This window comes from Culex pipiens, chromosome 3 (genome assembly GCF_016801865.2).
Source record: "Culex pipiens pallens isolate TS chromosome 3, TS_CPP_V2, whole genome shotgun sequence".
In the NCBI taxonomy this organism is placed as follows: domain Eukaryota; kingdom Metazoa; phylum Arthropoda; class Insecta; order Diptera; family Culicidae; genus Culex; species Culex pipiens.
Window position 1 is genome coordinate 9,832,066 of NC_068939.1, and position 16,944 is coordinate 9,849,009.

The 16,944-nt window shown below is 36.5% G+C and overlaps 2 protein-coding genes across 3 annotated transcripts in view; both read right to left on the reverse strand.

Annotated features, from left to right (window-relative positions):
• LOC120426842 (uncharacterized) overlaps positions 1 to 16,944 on the reverse strand; it is a 261,336-nt gene that overhangs the window by 177,610 nt on the left and 66,782 nt on the right. The window lies entirely within an intron of this gene.
• Positions 5,912 to 8,149, reverse strand: LOC120426548 (insulin-like growth factor-binding protein complex acid labile subunit). Its single transcript, XM_052709399.1, has 2 exons — positions 8,035 to 8,149; positions 5,912 to 7,979 (listed from the first exon to the last, which is right to left on the reverse strand). The coding sequence occupies exons 1-2, from the start codon at positions 8,106 to 8,108 to the stop codon at positions 6,839 to 6,841; spliced, it is 1,215 nt and encodes a 404-aa protein (XP_052565359.1). The 5' UTR covers positions 8,109 to 8,149; the 3' UTR covers positions 5,912 to 6,838.

Genomic DNA, 16,944 nt, shown 5'->3' on the forward strand with positions numbered 1-16,944 from the left:
AATGTGAAGAATTCAAACAAACTTAAATAATATTTGAAAAACTTTTTGTCAACTGCCAATTATTTAATAAAACATTCTTGTTAAAAAGTGTACAAAAATCTCACAGAAACCAGCAAATCTGTCACAAAAAAATCTGCTTGAGTCCAAAAAAATACAAATACCTCAGAAATATTAAAAAAAAATCATTTTATTGTTTCAAGAAATGGCAAAATTCACAGAAATTTAAACTTTAATAACTATTTTTTGGGAAAAAAACAAATGTTGTTATTACTAATCAAAGAAACTGGAAGTTGCAAAGAATGATTCAAATAATGATTCAAGACATTGAATTTCTATTGAACCCTCATTCCCCCCCTAGAATGGCCAAATTCCCCCCCAGGGGGGAATTCCTCACCGGTTGAGAAACACTGGTATAGATTAACTCAACAGCAAGCAATCTGTTGAGTTCAGACATTGATTTAGGTTAAACAAAAGTTGCTCAAGAACTGGTGAACCGCTTTACCATAAGACAAAACGAAATACATTTTGAAATTGAGGAACATTTCGAAAAATAAAATGTTATCAGTATAGTGAATCTGTCTCACGAATATTTCTGAAACAGATAACAAACAAAAAATATGTTATGAACAGACAACAAACGTCTTCAAAGGCATTAAATGCAGAGCAAAATTTACAAATAAGGATAAAAAATTAATAATTTGAATATTTCGATTGAATTGAACGTACAGAATCGTAAAACTATTGCACTTTTAAACAATTTTTCATTCAAATGTTAACACCATGCCATACAATTTTATTTTTATTTTTTTAATAAAAGAGAGTTTTTCGAATGTTTTTCAACAAAAATATTGCAAAAACTGGAAAAAATATTTCCGAATTGTTTTTTTCATATCTTCAAATAAAAAAAAGAATGATCAAAATAATGCAAAACACTCCGCAATAATTAAAAATCGTCTTCTTTAATAATTCAAAGAATTGCTCATTTTTATCTGAACACAAAAACCTGTGAAATTATAGTTTGAAATACCTAATTATTTTCAAACATATGTTGAAAAGTATGCAAAAAGTCATAGAAATTATTTTTGAATAAAAACATTGTTTCAAAAATTTCTGTTGGTGAGAATGCAAAAAAAAACTTACAAAAAAGCCAATAAAAAATAAAATAATGTGTTTCATTTGTTTATAGAATATTTTAAAAAAAACTCTGGAATTGTATTTTTTTTAAATTCATGCAAACTGCTAATGATAAAAAAAAACACCCAAAATATATTATTTTGAAAACCCTTTATTTAAACAAGCCAAAAATAACGCAAAACATAAATAAAAAAAATCATCCCTTATATGATCAAAAGAACTGATAAGAACGTCAAAAGTGATTAATTTTTTTTTCTATTGGCCTTGTTATTTGCAACATTTTTTTTTTGTTACAAAAATCAGCAAAAAATCACATGCAGTTTTGAAATCTGGCCCAATAATCAAAAAAACTTTTCATATGTTTCGTCCAAAGATGGATTTAATGCCTATGTTAGAAGATTAACTAAAAGCACAATAATGTTTATAAAATATTTGGAAAAAATAACGAAAAAAAAATATGCTATAATTAGCAATATTCTAACCTTTTGTTCATATATTTTGGAATAAATAAATTTACAGAAATATACATGTATTCACTTTCATTACACTTTTTGTTTCAACCCCTTTCCTATTCAGGATTCAAATGGAAACATGTTCATGCAGTTCAACTCAATCGATGTTGAAAATTGAAAACAAACACAACTTTTCAAGAGTTTGTGCTACACCAACCCATCATCTGGATTGTTCCCGGTACATTAAACTTGGCCCGCACTCCCGCCATTGTACATCCCAACTCAAACAGAACAGAACATACACATTTGCCAAAACGGAAACAAAACACAATTCCCACTAACTTTTGCCCAGTTACCAGCTGAGCTCACCCCTCTTCCCTTTTCCACTCATTTTCAGTGCTTCCGGTCCATTCGGATCAGCTGCCGGTTGAAGTGCTCCAAAATAATAGAAAGCGGAGAAAAAAACGTCCTATACATCATCTATACATGTGATATTTGTGAAAACAGGATACCAAAATCCATTTCGTTCACTTCGCGCCCAGAATTACTGCTCTTCTTCTCTTCTCCGGTTTCAGCCAGAATCGTACAAGCACAAGTGAATCATTTACGTTATTTCCGGTCTTCATAAAAATAAATGGAAAATCCTGCTCACACCCAGGAAAAATTCTTTCCACGAGTTTCTAGCGGAAAATTCACGACGGGGTGGTTGAGATTTTGTTTTGTTCAACTGCGAAGCTTCAGCGACGTTAGATTAAACATTTACGAAAATGAATTCAAATTTAGCGCTCCGGCAACACTGCTTGAAATATTTAAGCCAACGGTTTTACAAGCCTACTAATGATGGAAACCATTCTGCCCGAGCACTCGCTGAATCCCCTGAAAACGTCACAATCCCGAGGTTTAAACAAATGAATAATAAATATTTTGCTGGGGCTCACGCGCGTCACACGGTGCCGACGACGGTCCAGGGCGGTAAACAAGTGTATGCCGTAGTAGAGTAATGGCCACAATCCTGTTGCCAAGTTGATGGCGGTGTTCACCGCGCCGTTCTCAGACGGAACATAGCGTGAACGTGAACGTGAACGAAATAATAAAATTTATTTTTTTACAACAATTTTACAACAAATTACAAATGCTTGTTATTTGTTATTCCATTGTTTTCTCAAAATAAGTCAAAATAAGCCAATTGTACTCATGTCATAGTACATCCAACCACTCGGACCACATCCTCGAAGCAGTGGAACTGGCAAGGAATGTCCCCCTCCAACAGAGTCCCTCGCCGTCCCGTGTGGCCAACGCAGAAGTGCTCCATAAAAATACTTGAGATGTTCTGGTACTTTCACGCCTTAACGGTTCTCGAGAGCAAAGAATGGACCCATCCGGTGGAATTTGAATGGGGAGCCTTTCTTCGGTGGTCTGCTGCTGGCTCTGGGCCGTGTACGGTTTGGTCTGAGTTTTTCTTTTTTTTTCGGGTGACCTCCTCTTTCCCATCAAAGGCAAAGCGCAAAAAAGGGGGAATGGGATGTGTTTTGTTAGTTTATTAGTGGTGTAGGGACATGTGCGATGAAGAATTTCAAGTACGTCGTTGTGGGGCCAAATTTATGAATACCATTTCGATGGAAATGCGGGATGCGATGGGAGGAGCGAAAGCTTCGTGGAATTGGAAATTAGATTCGATTGTTTTGGGGCGTAAAAACATGCGTTTTGAAGTACAGCCTGAATTTGGAATGGAAATTTAATGCTAATCGGAGCCAATCTACAAGATCCGGATATTTTTAGGCCAGTCATCGAAATGAAAGAAAGGACAAATTGACTAATTTGAACAAGAGGAACACATCCAATAGGAACTTGTAATTCTTGCTATCGTCAACTATGTTGAATCGGGACTGCAATCTGAATATAAACAGCTGTTATAGAAGCATATGGCAGTTTCATTTTAGAAAAAAAAAGTTCTTATTTAGCCACTTTATGGCTAAAACAGCTTAAAGAATTCCCTAAGAAAATTTGAAAGAACTTAAAGTGAAAATTTATACAAACTCATATTGCAAATTAACTTGACTATTTTTAACAAATACGAAAACGATAACTAGGGCTTTTTCGCATTTTTTTTCAATTTGGTAAATATTGTGAAATGCTGCAACATTTTAAATAACGAATTCAAATTACTCCTTAGTGAATTTAAACTTTCATTTCCCAATTTAAACGCACCATACAATTTAGTTTGACATGTAATGTAAAGTTTAGCAACATTTTTTAACACGTAAACATTTTTAGTTTATATCCAAAAAAATCCCATATTAAGTGGAAAAAATGTCATTTTAAACTCTGAAGCTGTTTAGAAATCTGCAGTTTAATTATAATTTAAGAAAGATTTGATATTTAGGTTTTATTGGAGATCTTGATAAAAAAAAATAATTTGGATAAATCAAAACTTACAAAAACCGTAACAAAAAAAAAATTGGGCAATACTTTTCAGAGTATTTATATTGCTTTATTTTTTTTAAGTATTTTCAGCATATTATGTTGATATTTATATAAAAACGTTACCTAATCCACCCTTAGGTGGTTGTTGCCTTCCTCACATTTAGAGGGTAATGCTATCCAAAATAGATATACAAGGGCGGACCTTTCAGTGTTCTATCAACTTGATTCATTATTCATACCATCAGATTGGGTAGTCAGATCTTCATAATTCAGGGCACTTATGTGCTTATAACTTTTGATAGGGTTGTCAGGACAACGTTTTCATCGAAATATATGAGATCGGGCCTCTAAAAAGTTCATAAATAACGCTTAAGTGCTTATAACTTTTGATAGGGTCGTCAGATCTTCAATCATTTGAACTCGTTGAAAAGTTCATTTGATCACCTATCCACCGACCTCGCATGATAGATCCGGACAACGTTTTCATCGAAATATATGAGATCCGACCTCTAAAAAGTGCATAAATAACACTTAAGTGCGCATTACTTTTGATAGGGTTGTCAGATCTTCAAACTTTTGAAATCATTGGAAAGGTCTTTCAAACACTTAAGTGCGCATTACTTTTGATAGGGTTGTCAGATCTTCAAACTTTTGAAATCGTTGGAAAGGTCTTTCAAATACCTTTCTAAAAATGTATAACATGACTGGGTGTCTTACAAAAACCACCCTTTTTGCAATCTTCCAGACTTTTGTTAGAACCGAACCGTTTTTTTTAGCATAACTTTTGAAGTACTTTACTAAACTTTATAATTTTCAATAGCGACTTATGGGACCCCAAGACGGATCGAATGAGACCAATACGGTCCAAGTCGGTTCAGCCAGTGCCTTGATAATCCAGTGCAAATTTTTTTGATCAACATCCCACCACACACACAGACCTTTGCTGAGATTGTGATTCGATAAGTATACATGAAGGTGGGTCTAGGAGGTCAAACTAAGAATTTTGTTTTTCGAGTAATTTTTTAGCCTTTCCTCAGTAAGGTGAGGAAGGCAAAAACTAGGAGAGCTGAATCTAAATTTTCTTAAACTTCATTAAATTGAGCTAATAAAAGTGATGCGCAGGGAATCTTTTTTGCCTTGGAATTTTGCAATTTTCTAACAAATATATTTTTTAACATGCTCCAAGCAGTTTTCAGAGTTCTGCAAAATTTCCATCCTATTACGATGTTTTGTCATTGGCCTGCCACGAAATTTCAATAGTTTTGCCGTGAAAAATAATAAAATAAAATAATAATAACGATAAAATTTTAAGAAATTGAAAAAATCCTTTCAAAAGCACCCGATTATGTTTTAGGGATTAAAAATTCGAAAAACTGGTCAAAAATGGTTAAAATTATCACTTTTTCTTAAAACTTTTTTGTAAAATTTTGAAAATTCGTCAAGAATACATACATACATAATATTAAAAGGAAAATATTGCACGGGACACATAACCTTTGAAAAATATATTTGGAACGGCCTTAATGAACCCTCAAATTGCCAAAATTTTCACCTGGGCTATGTTTTGACCCCCTAAAACGCCTTCTTTGATTGAAAATTGAACACCCGAATTTTTTTTTCGCCCACCAAATGTTCAGAACGATCCGTGAAAGTTTTAAAACAACGAATCACGCCTTTCCCCATAAATGTTTTCACTTCTGTTGATGTCACGTAACACGCTGCAATCGACAGAATTTAATTAAAGGTCTTTGCTAGTCAATGCCAAAATGTAATTTAGTTGGTAGGAGCGTGTTCAGCGAGCCTAATTACTACGTAACGAGAAATCAACAGAAGAGATTCTTTCTTTTTTTGTATTAACTGGACACAGGTTTTCATTGTTATTTTTGAAGTCCATTGTTTATTCAGATTTTTATTAAGAATTTATATTTACAACTAGTATTTTTTTTACATTTTAATTAAAAATAAAGCTATATAGTTTTTATAAGCAGAGATAAGCCATACACCCAAAGTTAAAGAACGAGGGGGTAGTCCTCACGAAAAGAAACGTGAGGAAAGTGCTATATTGCGAGAGTATAGTCCTCTCGCGTGTTCATTCGTTTATTGGAATAGTTCATCTTATGAGTGGCTTATATGGACAAACGACCACCACTTAGTCACCGAGCCATGGTGGCCCATACGGCAAAGGCACGGTTCAATATGCCGAAGGTCTTGGGTTCGAGTCTCGGTACCGGTACTTGTTTTTTTAAAGATGAACTTTTTTGGAAAATGAACCATGAGTAAAGTACTCTCGGTAATTTCGGGATTTATCCTTTCCGTCCGCACACAGTACCATTTTACTACCGAATCGTGCTCTTTATCCTCTCGTGTGCCGATGCCCAGTTCTGGGTGTAGTTCAACTGCTAGGGAATTTTTATTGAAGCGCTCCTTTTTCTCGAGCTTGGGAGTTGGTGTTCATGATCTTCGCTTACTGAAATCAATTAAATTCTAGGATTCGCAAGATAAGCTTTTTTCGCATCTCTAACTTTGATCAAACCAAGTACTGGCCGAATACTCATATCTCTAAATCATAATATTTAATTTATGCAATCACTGAAAAAAACAACACTGCCAACGAAGAATGCATATCGTTTATCATATTTCCTGTCAATCAAAACCATTGATTATTGATATCACGTGGTTTCAATGTCAACAAGCCAACGGGCGCCTCCTTTTCAGATCAATGCTTAGTATTTATAAACAACAATAAAAAAGGCATTTCTTATCTCGAGAGTTTCTCGCAAGCTAATCTGTTGACTGTTGAAGTGTCCGGCTGACTCATAGCATCAAATTCAAAGGTATGTAGATTGAACTTGGTTCAGGGCGGTTCTGGCGAGACTGTTCAGCTTCAGCTCCGAGTCGTACTTTTTCTTCTTGAGCCAAACGCCCACCACGATGACCACGGCCCCGATCAGGGCAAGGGTTATGATGGTCAGGTAACTGCTGATGTAGCAGTCTGATATGACCATGGGTTCTGCTGGGGGAGTTGGGACTGTTGTGGTGCGTGTTGTTGTTGGACTCTCATTTAAGCTGAAGACGGAGATTTCAGTTTGAAGGGTTGTTGGCTCAGTTGGTGGTTCGGTAAATTGGGCACAATCTACTACTGTTTTTGTTTCTATTTGACATTGAAATTTGTGCCAGCGTTCGAGTTTTTGAACTTCACACAACAACTGATCTGTGTTGTTCTCGAGGCACAACTGAAGCTTATCACTATTTGGCAGCTCGGCATAAACGCTCACAAGTTGGTTGTTTTGTAGCCATAGCTTTTCGAGATTGCACATAAGTTGAAAGGCATTGCTCTGTACCGATTCGATGTAGTTTTCTTTAAGATCCAACTTTCGAAGATTTGGAAGTTTGGCGAACGTTTGTTCATAGATTACGGTGAATCCACAACCCTCACATTTCAGCTCTTTCAAGGTGCTACTGTAGAGAAACGGTTGATCTCCATCGACGTTGAGTTTCCGGTTGAAGCTGAGGTCCAGCTGTTCAAGATTTCTTAATCCTTCTACCAGTTCGTTGGGCAGCCATTCCAACAAATTGTGCTTGAGATCTATCAGTCGAAGTTCACAGTTCTCCCGAAAAGCAAGTTTTTCGATATCCGTGATGCGATTGTGGTTCAAAATGATCCGCACGAGTTTGGGCAAACCTTGCAGAGATCCTTTTAAAATTTTCTCAACACCACAATTCACGCACTGCAGTTCTGTCAGAGATTTAATTACGAGGAATGGTGATCCATCCGTAGGAAACCCCAAGTCCGGATTGTCGTTTAACAGCATCCCTTCTAATTGATAGAATCGCCGGAAGACATCTCGATCAATGTTTTCCAGCTGGTTAACGCACAGATCGATCACGATTTTGTCCCTGGTCAGATTGCCAAGCGCCTCTTCCAGATTGGCGTCCGCAATGTTTTTCCTGCACAAATCCACTATGGGACTAACAAATTTAAATGTTTATTAGTTTAGGATTTCTAATTTTAGCAAATACTAACTCTCCATGTCCGAGTCCGAGTCCGCGAGCCAAAAAGCAAGCCAAAAGTGTAACCGTCCAACGGTACGTGTTCATCGTTAGATCAGATCTTACCAACTGACTCGCCTATATGCTAAGCACGCGACAAAACTGCATAAATCTGTAACTGATAAGTGTAATAGCTTCATCATCTTCCAGGTGGTGGTGTAAGGGTTTTTGCTTGAGAATTGAACCCTTTCGAAGACATACGGCCTTTATGTGCAAGTTTAAGATTAATTTACATAAAAAATACTTATTTTTAATTCCTTTTTTTTTAATCAATGACTAGATCCGTTGAGTAAGGTCTACGCCTAAAATCGGATTTCCCATTAATTAGTGATTATTTAATCATGTAAAATGAACACAAACCAAATGTTAGCATAGCATAGCATAGCATAGCATAGCATAGCATAGCATAGGTGCCCACCCGCAGTTGCTACTCCGTTATTGACCAGGACCTCCAGAAGTTACATCCACGAGCCGTGGAAGATGAGTGGGTGCTATCTTTCCTCGCTTCGCAACTTCTCAAAGGCCCCTATCATGCTGATCAATACCGGCGCCGGCCACGACCAGTGGTAGGGTCACGGGGAAGTGGATGGGAATGTTAGTCCGATACTTGAGTGATAGAGACCGCCCAATCGACTGCTTCTCCGACAAAGTATCACATGAGTTTTGAGGGGGTTAGTAGATGGGTATGAGGTCAGGATTCACGAGTGGCAGTGATGTGACCATGAGCATTTTGTTTATCTGTTGAAAATTTTAAATCTTAGGCAGCCGGCTGCGGAAAGACAAATAATTGATTAATTAAAAAGTTTTTTTTTTTTTTTTTAATTTATATTTATTCAAATTTCTTTTCCATGTACATTCATTCAGTTAAAATATTATTGAGTGTCCAATCACAAACGATGACTTTTCACCTCAATTTTAAATACTAGCAACTTTCATTTATTCATGAAATATTGTTGCTTTCGCTATTCAGTGATTTCAAATGTAGGAGGTCCTACATGTACAAAAGGGAAAAGGGATACCTTAAAACTAACTTATAAACTATATAAAGAGCGGATCAATGCAGCTGAAGACTGCAATGATTTTTGTCGAAATGCATCAATTCGTCGCTAACATTTCAATAAGCGCCATGAACATAGGCTTTGCGTGAGACATAACGCTTATTGAAATGTTAGCGACGAATTATCTTATTGGACATAACATCCAAAGTGTCAACTTCGGCTAATTGATGAAGTTCACTGGTGCTGAACCAGGGAGGAAGTTTCAGAATCATTTTCAGAATTTTGTTCTGAATCCTCTGAAGTTTTTTTCTTCCTGGTTAAGCAACAGCTTGTCCAGATCGGCACAGCATAAAGCATGGCAGGTCTGAAAATTTGTTTATAAATTAACAGTTTATTCTTGAGACAAAGTCTAGAATTCCTGTTTATAAGTGGGTACAAACATTTAATATATTTGTTAAATTTAACCTGGATACTTTCAATGTGATCCTTGTAAGTAAGGTTTTTGTCAAAACCAAGTCCAAGATATTTCACTTGATCCTCCCACTTTAAATTTACCTCATTCATCTTTATAATGTGATGACTTTTTGGTTTAAGAAAATCAGCCCTTGGTTTGTGAGGGAAAATAATAAGTTGAGTTTTTGCAGCATTTGGAGTAATTTTCCATTCTTTCAAATAAGAATTGAAAATATCCAAGCTTTTTTGTAATCTACTTGTGATGACACGAAGGCTTCTGCCTTTGGCGGAGATGCTTGTGTCATCAGCAAAAAGTGATTTCTGACATCCTGGGGGCAAATCAGGCAAGTCAGAAGTAAAAATATTGTATAAAATTGGACCCAAAATGCTTCCTTGAGGGACGCCAGCACGTACAGGTAGTTGATCAGATTTGCTATTCTGATAACATACCTGCAGAGTACGATCCGTCAAATAATTTTGAATAATTTTCACGATATAAATCGGAAAATTAAACCTTTTCAATTTCGCAATCAAACCTTTATGCCAAACACTGTCAAATGCTTTTTCTATGTCTAGAAGAGCAGCGCCAGTAGAATAGCCCTCAGATTTGTTGCTTCGAATTAAATTTGAAACTCTCAACAACTGATGAGTAGTTGAATGCCCAAGGCGAAATCCAAACTGCTCATCAGCGAAAATTGAATTTGCATTAATGTGCGTCATCATTCTATTAAGAATTATTCTTTCGAATAATTTACTAATAGATGAAAGCAAACTAATGGGCCGATAGCTTGAGGCTTCAGCAGGATTTTTATCCGGTTTCAAAATCGGAATTACTTTGGCATTTTTCCAACTACTGGGAAAATATGCCAAATCAAAACATTTGTTGAAAATTTTGACCAAGCAACTTAAAGTTACTTCTGGTAATTTTTTAATTAAAATGTAAAAAATGCCATCCTCACCAGGGGCTTTCATATTTTTAAATTTTTTGATAATAGATTTTATTTCATTCAGATCCGTATTAAAAACTTCATCTGATGAAAATTCTTGTTCAACAATATTCTGAAATTCTATTGAAATTTGATTTTCAATAGGACTCAAAACATTCAAGTTGAAATTATGAGCACTCTCAAACTGCTGAGCAAGTTTTTGAGCTTTTTCCCCATTAGTTAATAGAATATTATCACCATCTTTTAAAGAAGGGATGGGTTTTTGAGGTTTCTTAAGAACCTTTGAAAGTTTCCAAAAAGGTTTGGAATAAGGTTTAATTTGTTCGACATCTCTTGCGAACTTTTCATTTCGCAGGAGAGTGAATCTGTGGTCAATAACCTTTTGCAAATCTTTTTGAATTCGCTTCAGTGCAGGATCACGAGAACGTTGATACTGTCTTCGGCGAACATTTTTCAGACGAATCAGAAGCTGAAGATCGTCATCAATAATGGGAGAATCAAATTTGACTTGGACTTTAGGAATAGCAATATTCCTAGCATCCAAAATTGCATTAGTTAAAGATTCCAAGGCTGAATCAATATCAGCTTTGGTTTCTAAAACAAAATCATGATTTAAATTATTCTCAATATGATGCTGATACCTGTCCCAATTAGCTTTGTGGTAATTAAACACAGAACTATTGGGTCTGGTAACTGCTTCATGAGAAAGTGAAAAAGTTACTGGAAGGTGATCAGAATCAAAATCAGCATGAGTCACTAAAGGACCACAATACTGACTTTGATTTGTCAACACCAAATCAATAGTAGATGGATTTCTAACAGAAGAAAAGCAAGTTGGCCCATTCGGGTATAAAACTGAATAAAGACCAGAAGTGCAATCTCTGAACAGAATTTTACCATTGGAATTTACTTTTGAATTATTCCAAGATTGGTGTTTGGCATTAAAATCACCGATGATCAAAAATCGAGATCTATGCCGAGTAAGTTTATTCAAATCCCCTTTGAAATAATTTTTATTTTCCCCAGTGCATTGGAATGGCAAATATGCAGCTGCAATCATAATTTTCCCAAAAGAAGTTTCAAGTTCAATGCCCAAACTTTCAATAACTTTTAACTTAAAGTCACGTAACGTGCTATAAGTCATACTACGGTGGATAACTATTGCAACTCCACCGCCATTTCGATTCATTCGGTTATTAGTTATAACTTTATAATCTGGATCACTTTTCAAATAAGTGCCAGTTTTTAAAAATGTTTCGGTTATAACAGCAACATGCACGTTATGAACTCGTAAAAAGTTGAAAAATTCATTTTCTTTCGCTTTTAAAGAGCGAGCATTAAAATTCATAATATTGATGGAATTACTTAGATCCATGATTAAACTTCAGGGTAAGAACAACATCATTCGCAAATTTTAATCCAATCTGGATTGCTTCCATCATGGATGTAGCATTACTCATTGTTTGAATCAAACCAAACAGTGAGTTTTGCAAAAAAGTCATTTTTTCAAACGTAACATCGCCGAGATCAGAAGATCCCAAAGCGTTGCCAGCAGAAAAATTTTCAAATGAGATTTGAGGTACCTGCCCAATTTCAGAAAGATTGGTAGAGGATTTAAAATTCGTGGATGAACCCGAAACGACGTTAGCATAAGAAATGCCATTGTTGTTACCTAACTTTTCCACGGTAGGGGTATTTCTAGAATTGTTCGAGAGAGACAGCACGAACGTTTGATTTAAAGATGCAGGTACAACCTGACTTTGAGAAAATTTCGGTTTGGATTTCGGCTGATGCTTAGCACGAGAATCCAAAACCTTTTTTCTGATGGGGCAATCCCAAAAATTTGATTTGTGATTTCCACCACAATTTGCACATTTAAATTGGGTGACTTCTTTCACGGGACAATTGTCCTTGTCGTGAGAAGAATCCCCGCAAACCATGCATTTTGGAACCATGGCGCAATGATCAGTACCGTGACCGAATGCCTGGCAACGCCGGCACTGGGTCAGATTCTGGCCATTACCGCCATGTTTCTTAAAATGCTCCCACTTTACCCGTACATGGAACAAAAACTGAACTTTGTCCAAAAGTTTCAAATTGTTGATTTCATTTCTGTTGAAATGAATCAGATAAAATTGTGAAGTCAAACCAAAGCGAGAAATATTCCCGTTTGATTTTTTCTTCATCGGTATTACTTGGGATGGGGCAAAGCCAAGCAACACCTTAAGTTCGTTTTTGATCTCATCCACCGACAAGCCGTTGGAGAGACCTTTCAAGACCGCCTTGAATGGACGAGCATTCTTGGTCTCATACGTGTAGAAATTGTGTTTATGGTTTTTCAAATAACCAACAAAAGTTTGGTGATCTTGTAAAGATTCCGTCAACAAGCGACATTCTCCTCTTCGACCAAGCTGGAACGAAACTTTCAAATTGCAAGTTTCCTTGCAATTCTTCAGTTGCGTTCGAAAGCTGGCCAAATCGGAGACGGAAGTCACAATAATTGGCGGAGCCTTTACTCGTTTCTCGACGGCAGAAGGCTCAGTACGAGGAGAAGGTTCCTTGTCATCAGTTTCGGATAAAACACCGAAACTGTTTGTCAATGGAATTGGAGGATTGACCTCACATTCAGAATCAGAATCAGACCTCAGAAGAGGCTGTTTTCTTTTTCTGTTTCCGTTAGCCGGTTTAGCGTTCAAACGCTTCACCGACGTAACGACCAAATCTTCAGAAGATTTGCGTTTACCTTTGTTTTGACGCATTTTGCAAGCAAAGTTCTCTTAAAAAGATGGCTTCGTTTGTAAAATACAACAAAATTTCAGGTGGGGTTAGTCTTGAAAAGACTGTTTAGAATTTTGGAAAATAACTCAGGTAGTCTTTAAAAAGACTGTGAATTTTGTTTTGAAATAACTCTGAGCTTAGGTAGTAAAAAATACCGCAGCTCTAGTGTCCGTTCACCACGATTAATTAAAAAGTGTTTTAATCGAACGCGTGCCAACCGAGCAGTAGTGCTATGAAATGAACACAAACCAAATGTTTTCCAAAAAGTCTTCATGAGCTGTTACAATTGTGAAAGGAAGAAAAAAGAAAAACGAAGAAGAAAGACAAAATCAACATCGATGAGTGAAGGAAATATAAAGTGAAAATCAAGAAAACAGAAAACCCTATTTCAGTCGTTTCATCACTAAATCTCCGAGGAATTCAATTAGAAAAGCTGCCAGGATTTATGCAATAAACGCCGGTACAAATCATAATTTGATGGCCACACACATCGCCGCCCAACACCCCAAACAACTCTCCCCCAGTAGCAGTGTCTGCAATCCTTTTTCCGTTTCGCGTGAAGGGCATTAATTTCAGACACAAACAGGAGATTCATCACTCCTGAAGAGTGCTTGAGCCCGTCACTTTCACACTACTCGGCACCCTGTGTTGGCTGCTGCCGCCGAGTATGGCGCACATGTTCCCACTCACTCCGCTGCCTTACTTTGTACGGAAGTTGAGGCTTGTTCAACAGAACTGCGCAATGCCAGCGGTACTAGCGAAAGCGTAAAGTGGAACTCGCTTTTCTCGCTGGATAATCGTGCCACATAAATCCAAGCTCATCCAGCCTGATTGTACTAAGGGGAAGGCTGCCAGTGATGGCAAAGTACAGAAATTCTAATAGTTTTTGTGTATTATTTGTTTATCAAAATAAAAACTCTTCTATATTTTTGGACAAAAGTTCTAATTCAAAATTCACAATACCTTTGATCACTTAGAAATTTCAAGAACCACCTCGAGCCAAGTTTTGGCAGAGTTGTCGCCGAGATTTCCACGCGTTGTGAAGGCACACAGAGAAGAAATTCTGTTTCTGGCAGGAAATCGTCCCGTTTGGCCTAACAAGCACCTTCCTGGCCGTATATCAATTTGGATGGTGTCCCCCCAGGAGAAGAAGCAGAACAATCTTCGTTCGGCGCAACGCGAAAGCGGAATCGCCTGGGATCGCTGTTCTAACGACCAAAAAGATGGCTCGTATGCGATGAAAAACAGTGGAAAATTATGTCCACGTCAAGTTTCAAAAAAAATTAATAAAGCTTCAAAATCTAGATTTTTAAGTGATAAACTAAAACTCTAGAATCGAAAAAGAAATTCTCTTGAAAAGCTTCAATCGATTCACTTCCCTTCTAAACCGGGGAGCTTAACCGAAATCGAGACCGATTAGGGTTTCCAAATCGGCTTTTCTACATCGATTTGGCGTGGGAACGCAATCCCACATACACAACACACACACACACGAAAGCTCATTCACAGTCGCGAACACGAGAACAGAAAGCCCCTCACACAATCAGACAGACAGACACACGAAGTTGGAAATAAATTTCTCGCGAGATAAAATTTGTGTAGCGCGTTTTTTCTTTCTCCAAGCTTTTCGCTGGCTCAGCACATGCTTTTTGCTCGAGGTTTTTTTTTCGCAATTTCCTTTCATGTATGTGTGCTTGCAGGCATGTTTGTGTTTGTGCACGTGTGTTTGTGTACCCAGCGGCTTTTCGCAGAATTTTTCTTTCTCCAGCTCTCGCTCGCGCTCTCTCTCGCTTTCTCTTTATGATGATGCTGTTATGTTTTTATAATAAAATTGAAACAAGAAAATGTAATCACAAAATGGTGCTTGTTTTCTGGTCTGTTTTTGTTTCCGGTTCCGTTAAAAAGAGCAGTCGAAGAAGAGTAGGAATACAAAATCTTTAAAAAAAAAAAGCTGAGCTAGAACGAACTCGTAGACGTATTGGTGCATTTTTTGAGTTTCTTTTATTTGTGTGCGGACCGGGTTAGACCCGGTGTTCAAAGAAAAGTTTATTCGATTTTGTTTTGGATTTAACAGCTATCGTTGTGTGACCGGAAATTGTCGGATCAGATTAATAAAGTGTTGTGGGTTTTGAAAGCAATTAGAATTTTCAAATCTTTTGCTCTTTAAAGATAGAATTTAAAGGAGTCTGGCCTGGCCAATTCCCACAATCAATAATATTTTTATTTATTTTTTAAGTTTTATTTGGTAGGTTGAAAATTTTGATGGTTGAATATTACCTCTTTTTCTAAAAAAAATTGCCTCAATTTACTTGGGATGAACATATTATACTTGAAAAATACAAATGCTTTACTGATACAAAATCTGTTAATATTGAGTATTTCTTTACGATTTTGCAAATGTTTTCAAGATTTTTCAAATTATTTATTTTTTTAACTGGATGAAATTTTGTCCATTGATTCCTTATGTGAAAAAAAGCAATTTTACATCATTTTACATTAGTTTTTTATTACAAGTCTCCACACAATTTTGGGTTCTAGTCATGCAAAATGGGTGTATACATTGAAGGGCTTTCTGATCGATTTGGTGTCTTCGGCAAAGTTGCATGTTATGATTAGGACATAATAAAATATCAAAAAAATCAAAAATCAAATTATTCGCTCTACAGCATTGCCATGGCGTTCTCGATTGCGAGATTCCTACTCAAAACTATGTGTCCGAAGGCTTGATTGTTGAGGCAATTGCAAACCTCTTTTTACACCTAAGCTTCCATCCACCCCGGGATTCGAACTGACGACCTTTGGATTGTGAGTCCAACTGCCTACCAGCGACTCCACCGAGGCAGGACCCAGGGAGACGACTCCTACACCTGGACTGAGCTATCGACCTAACCCTTTAGGTTAGACCGGGGCCAACATTTACTTCCCTATCCGACGGAAGGCGTGGTCAGACAAATCTCGTCTCGAAAAATGCCACCGGGACCGTCTGGGTTTGAACCCAAGCCGCCTGGGTGAGAGGCAACCACGCTTACGCCTAAACCACGGTCCCGGTTGAATAAAATGAAATATTATAATACGTAATTTATTATTTAGAGTTAGAAGAAAAGCATTCCTGAAAAAAAATTGAAAAGCTAATAAAATTGGAATTAATGAAAATGTTTATTTTTTTGAAGTGTCACCTAATTAGCCTGTAATTGTCATCTGATTTTTAAAGCTGACATTTTCGGTTCAATTTTCAATTTAAAAAAAATACACTTTTGCGAAAATGTCTAAAAATATTTAAATTTTTTTACAATTTGCTCAATAATATGAAATTGGAAAAATTATCATATTGAATCAATTTCATACTTGATTTTAAAATTATTTTTATTGACATGATCAGAAAACAGAAAACATTGAGAGTTGGACCAATAATTTCCGAGATATCGTCAGTTGAAAATTTATTAAGTGACAATTAGAACAAATCATTTCAATCGATTCAAACATGTATAATAGAAGAGAAACGGGAGAAAAAGGAGATTCAGATTTAGCGGGCCAAATTATAAGGGAAGCATTGAGTTGGACAATTTTCGAATTTCGTTAGGGTGGTCCCATACACTTTTCCATTGAAAATTAGACATTTTCAAACTAAGATATCTAGAGTGAAGTGCTAGATTCCCTTTCGAATGCAAATTTGAAGTCATCTAAAAATTGCATCTTTTAAACCATTCA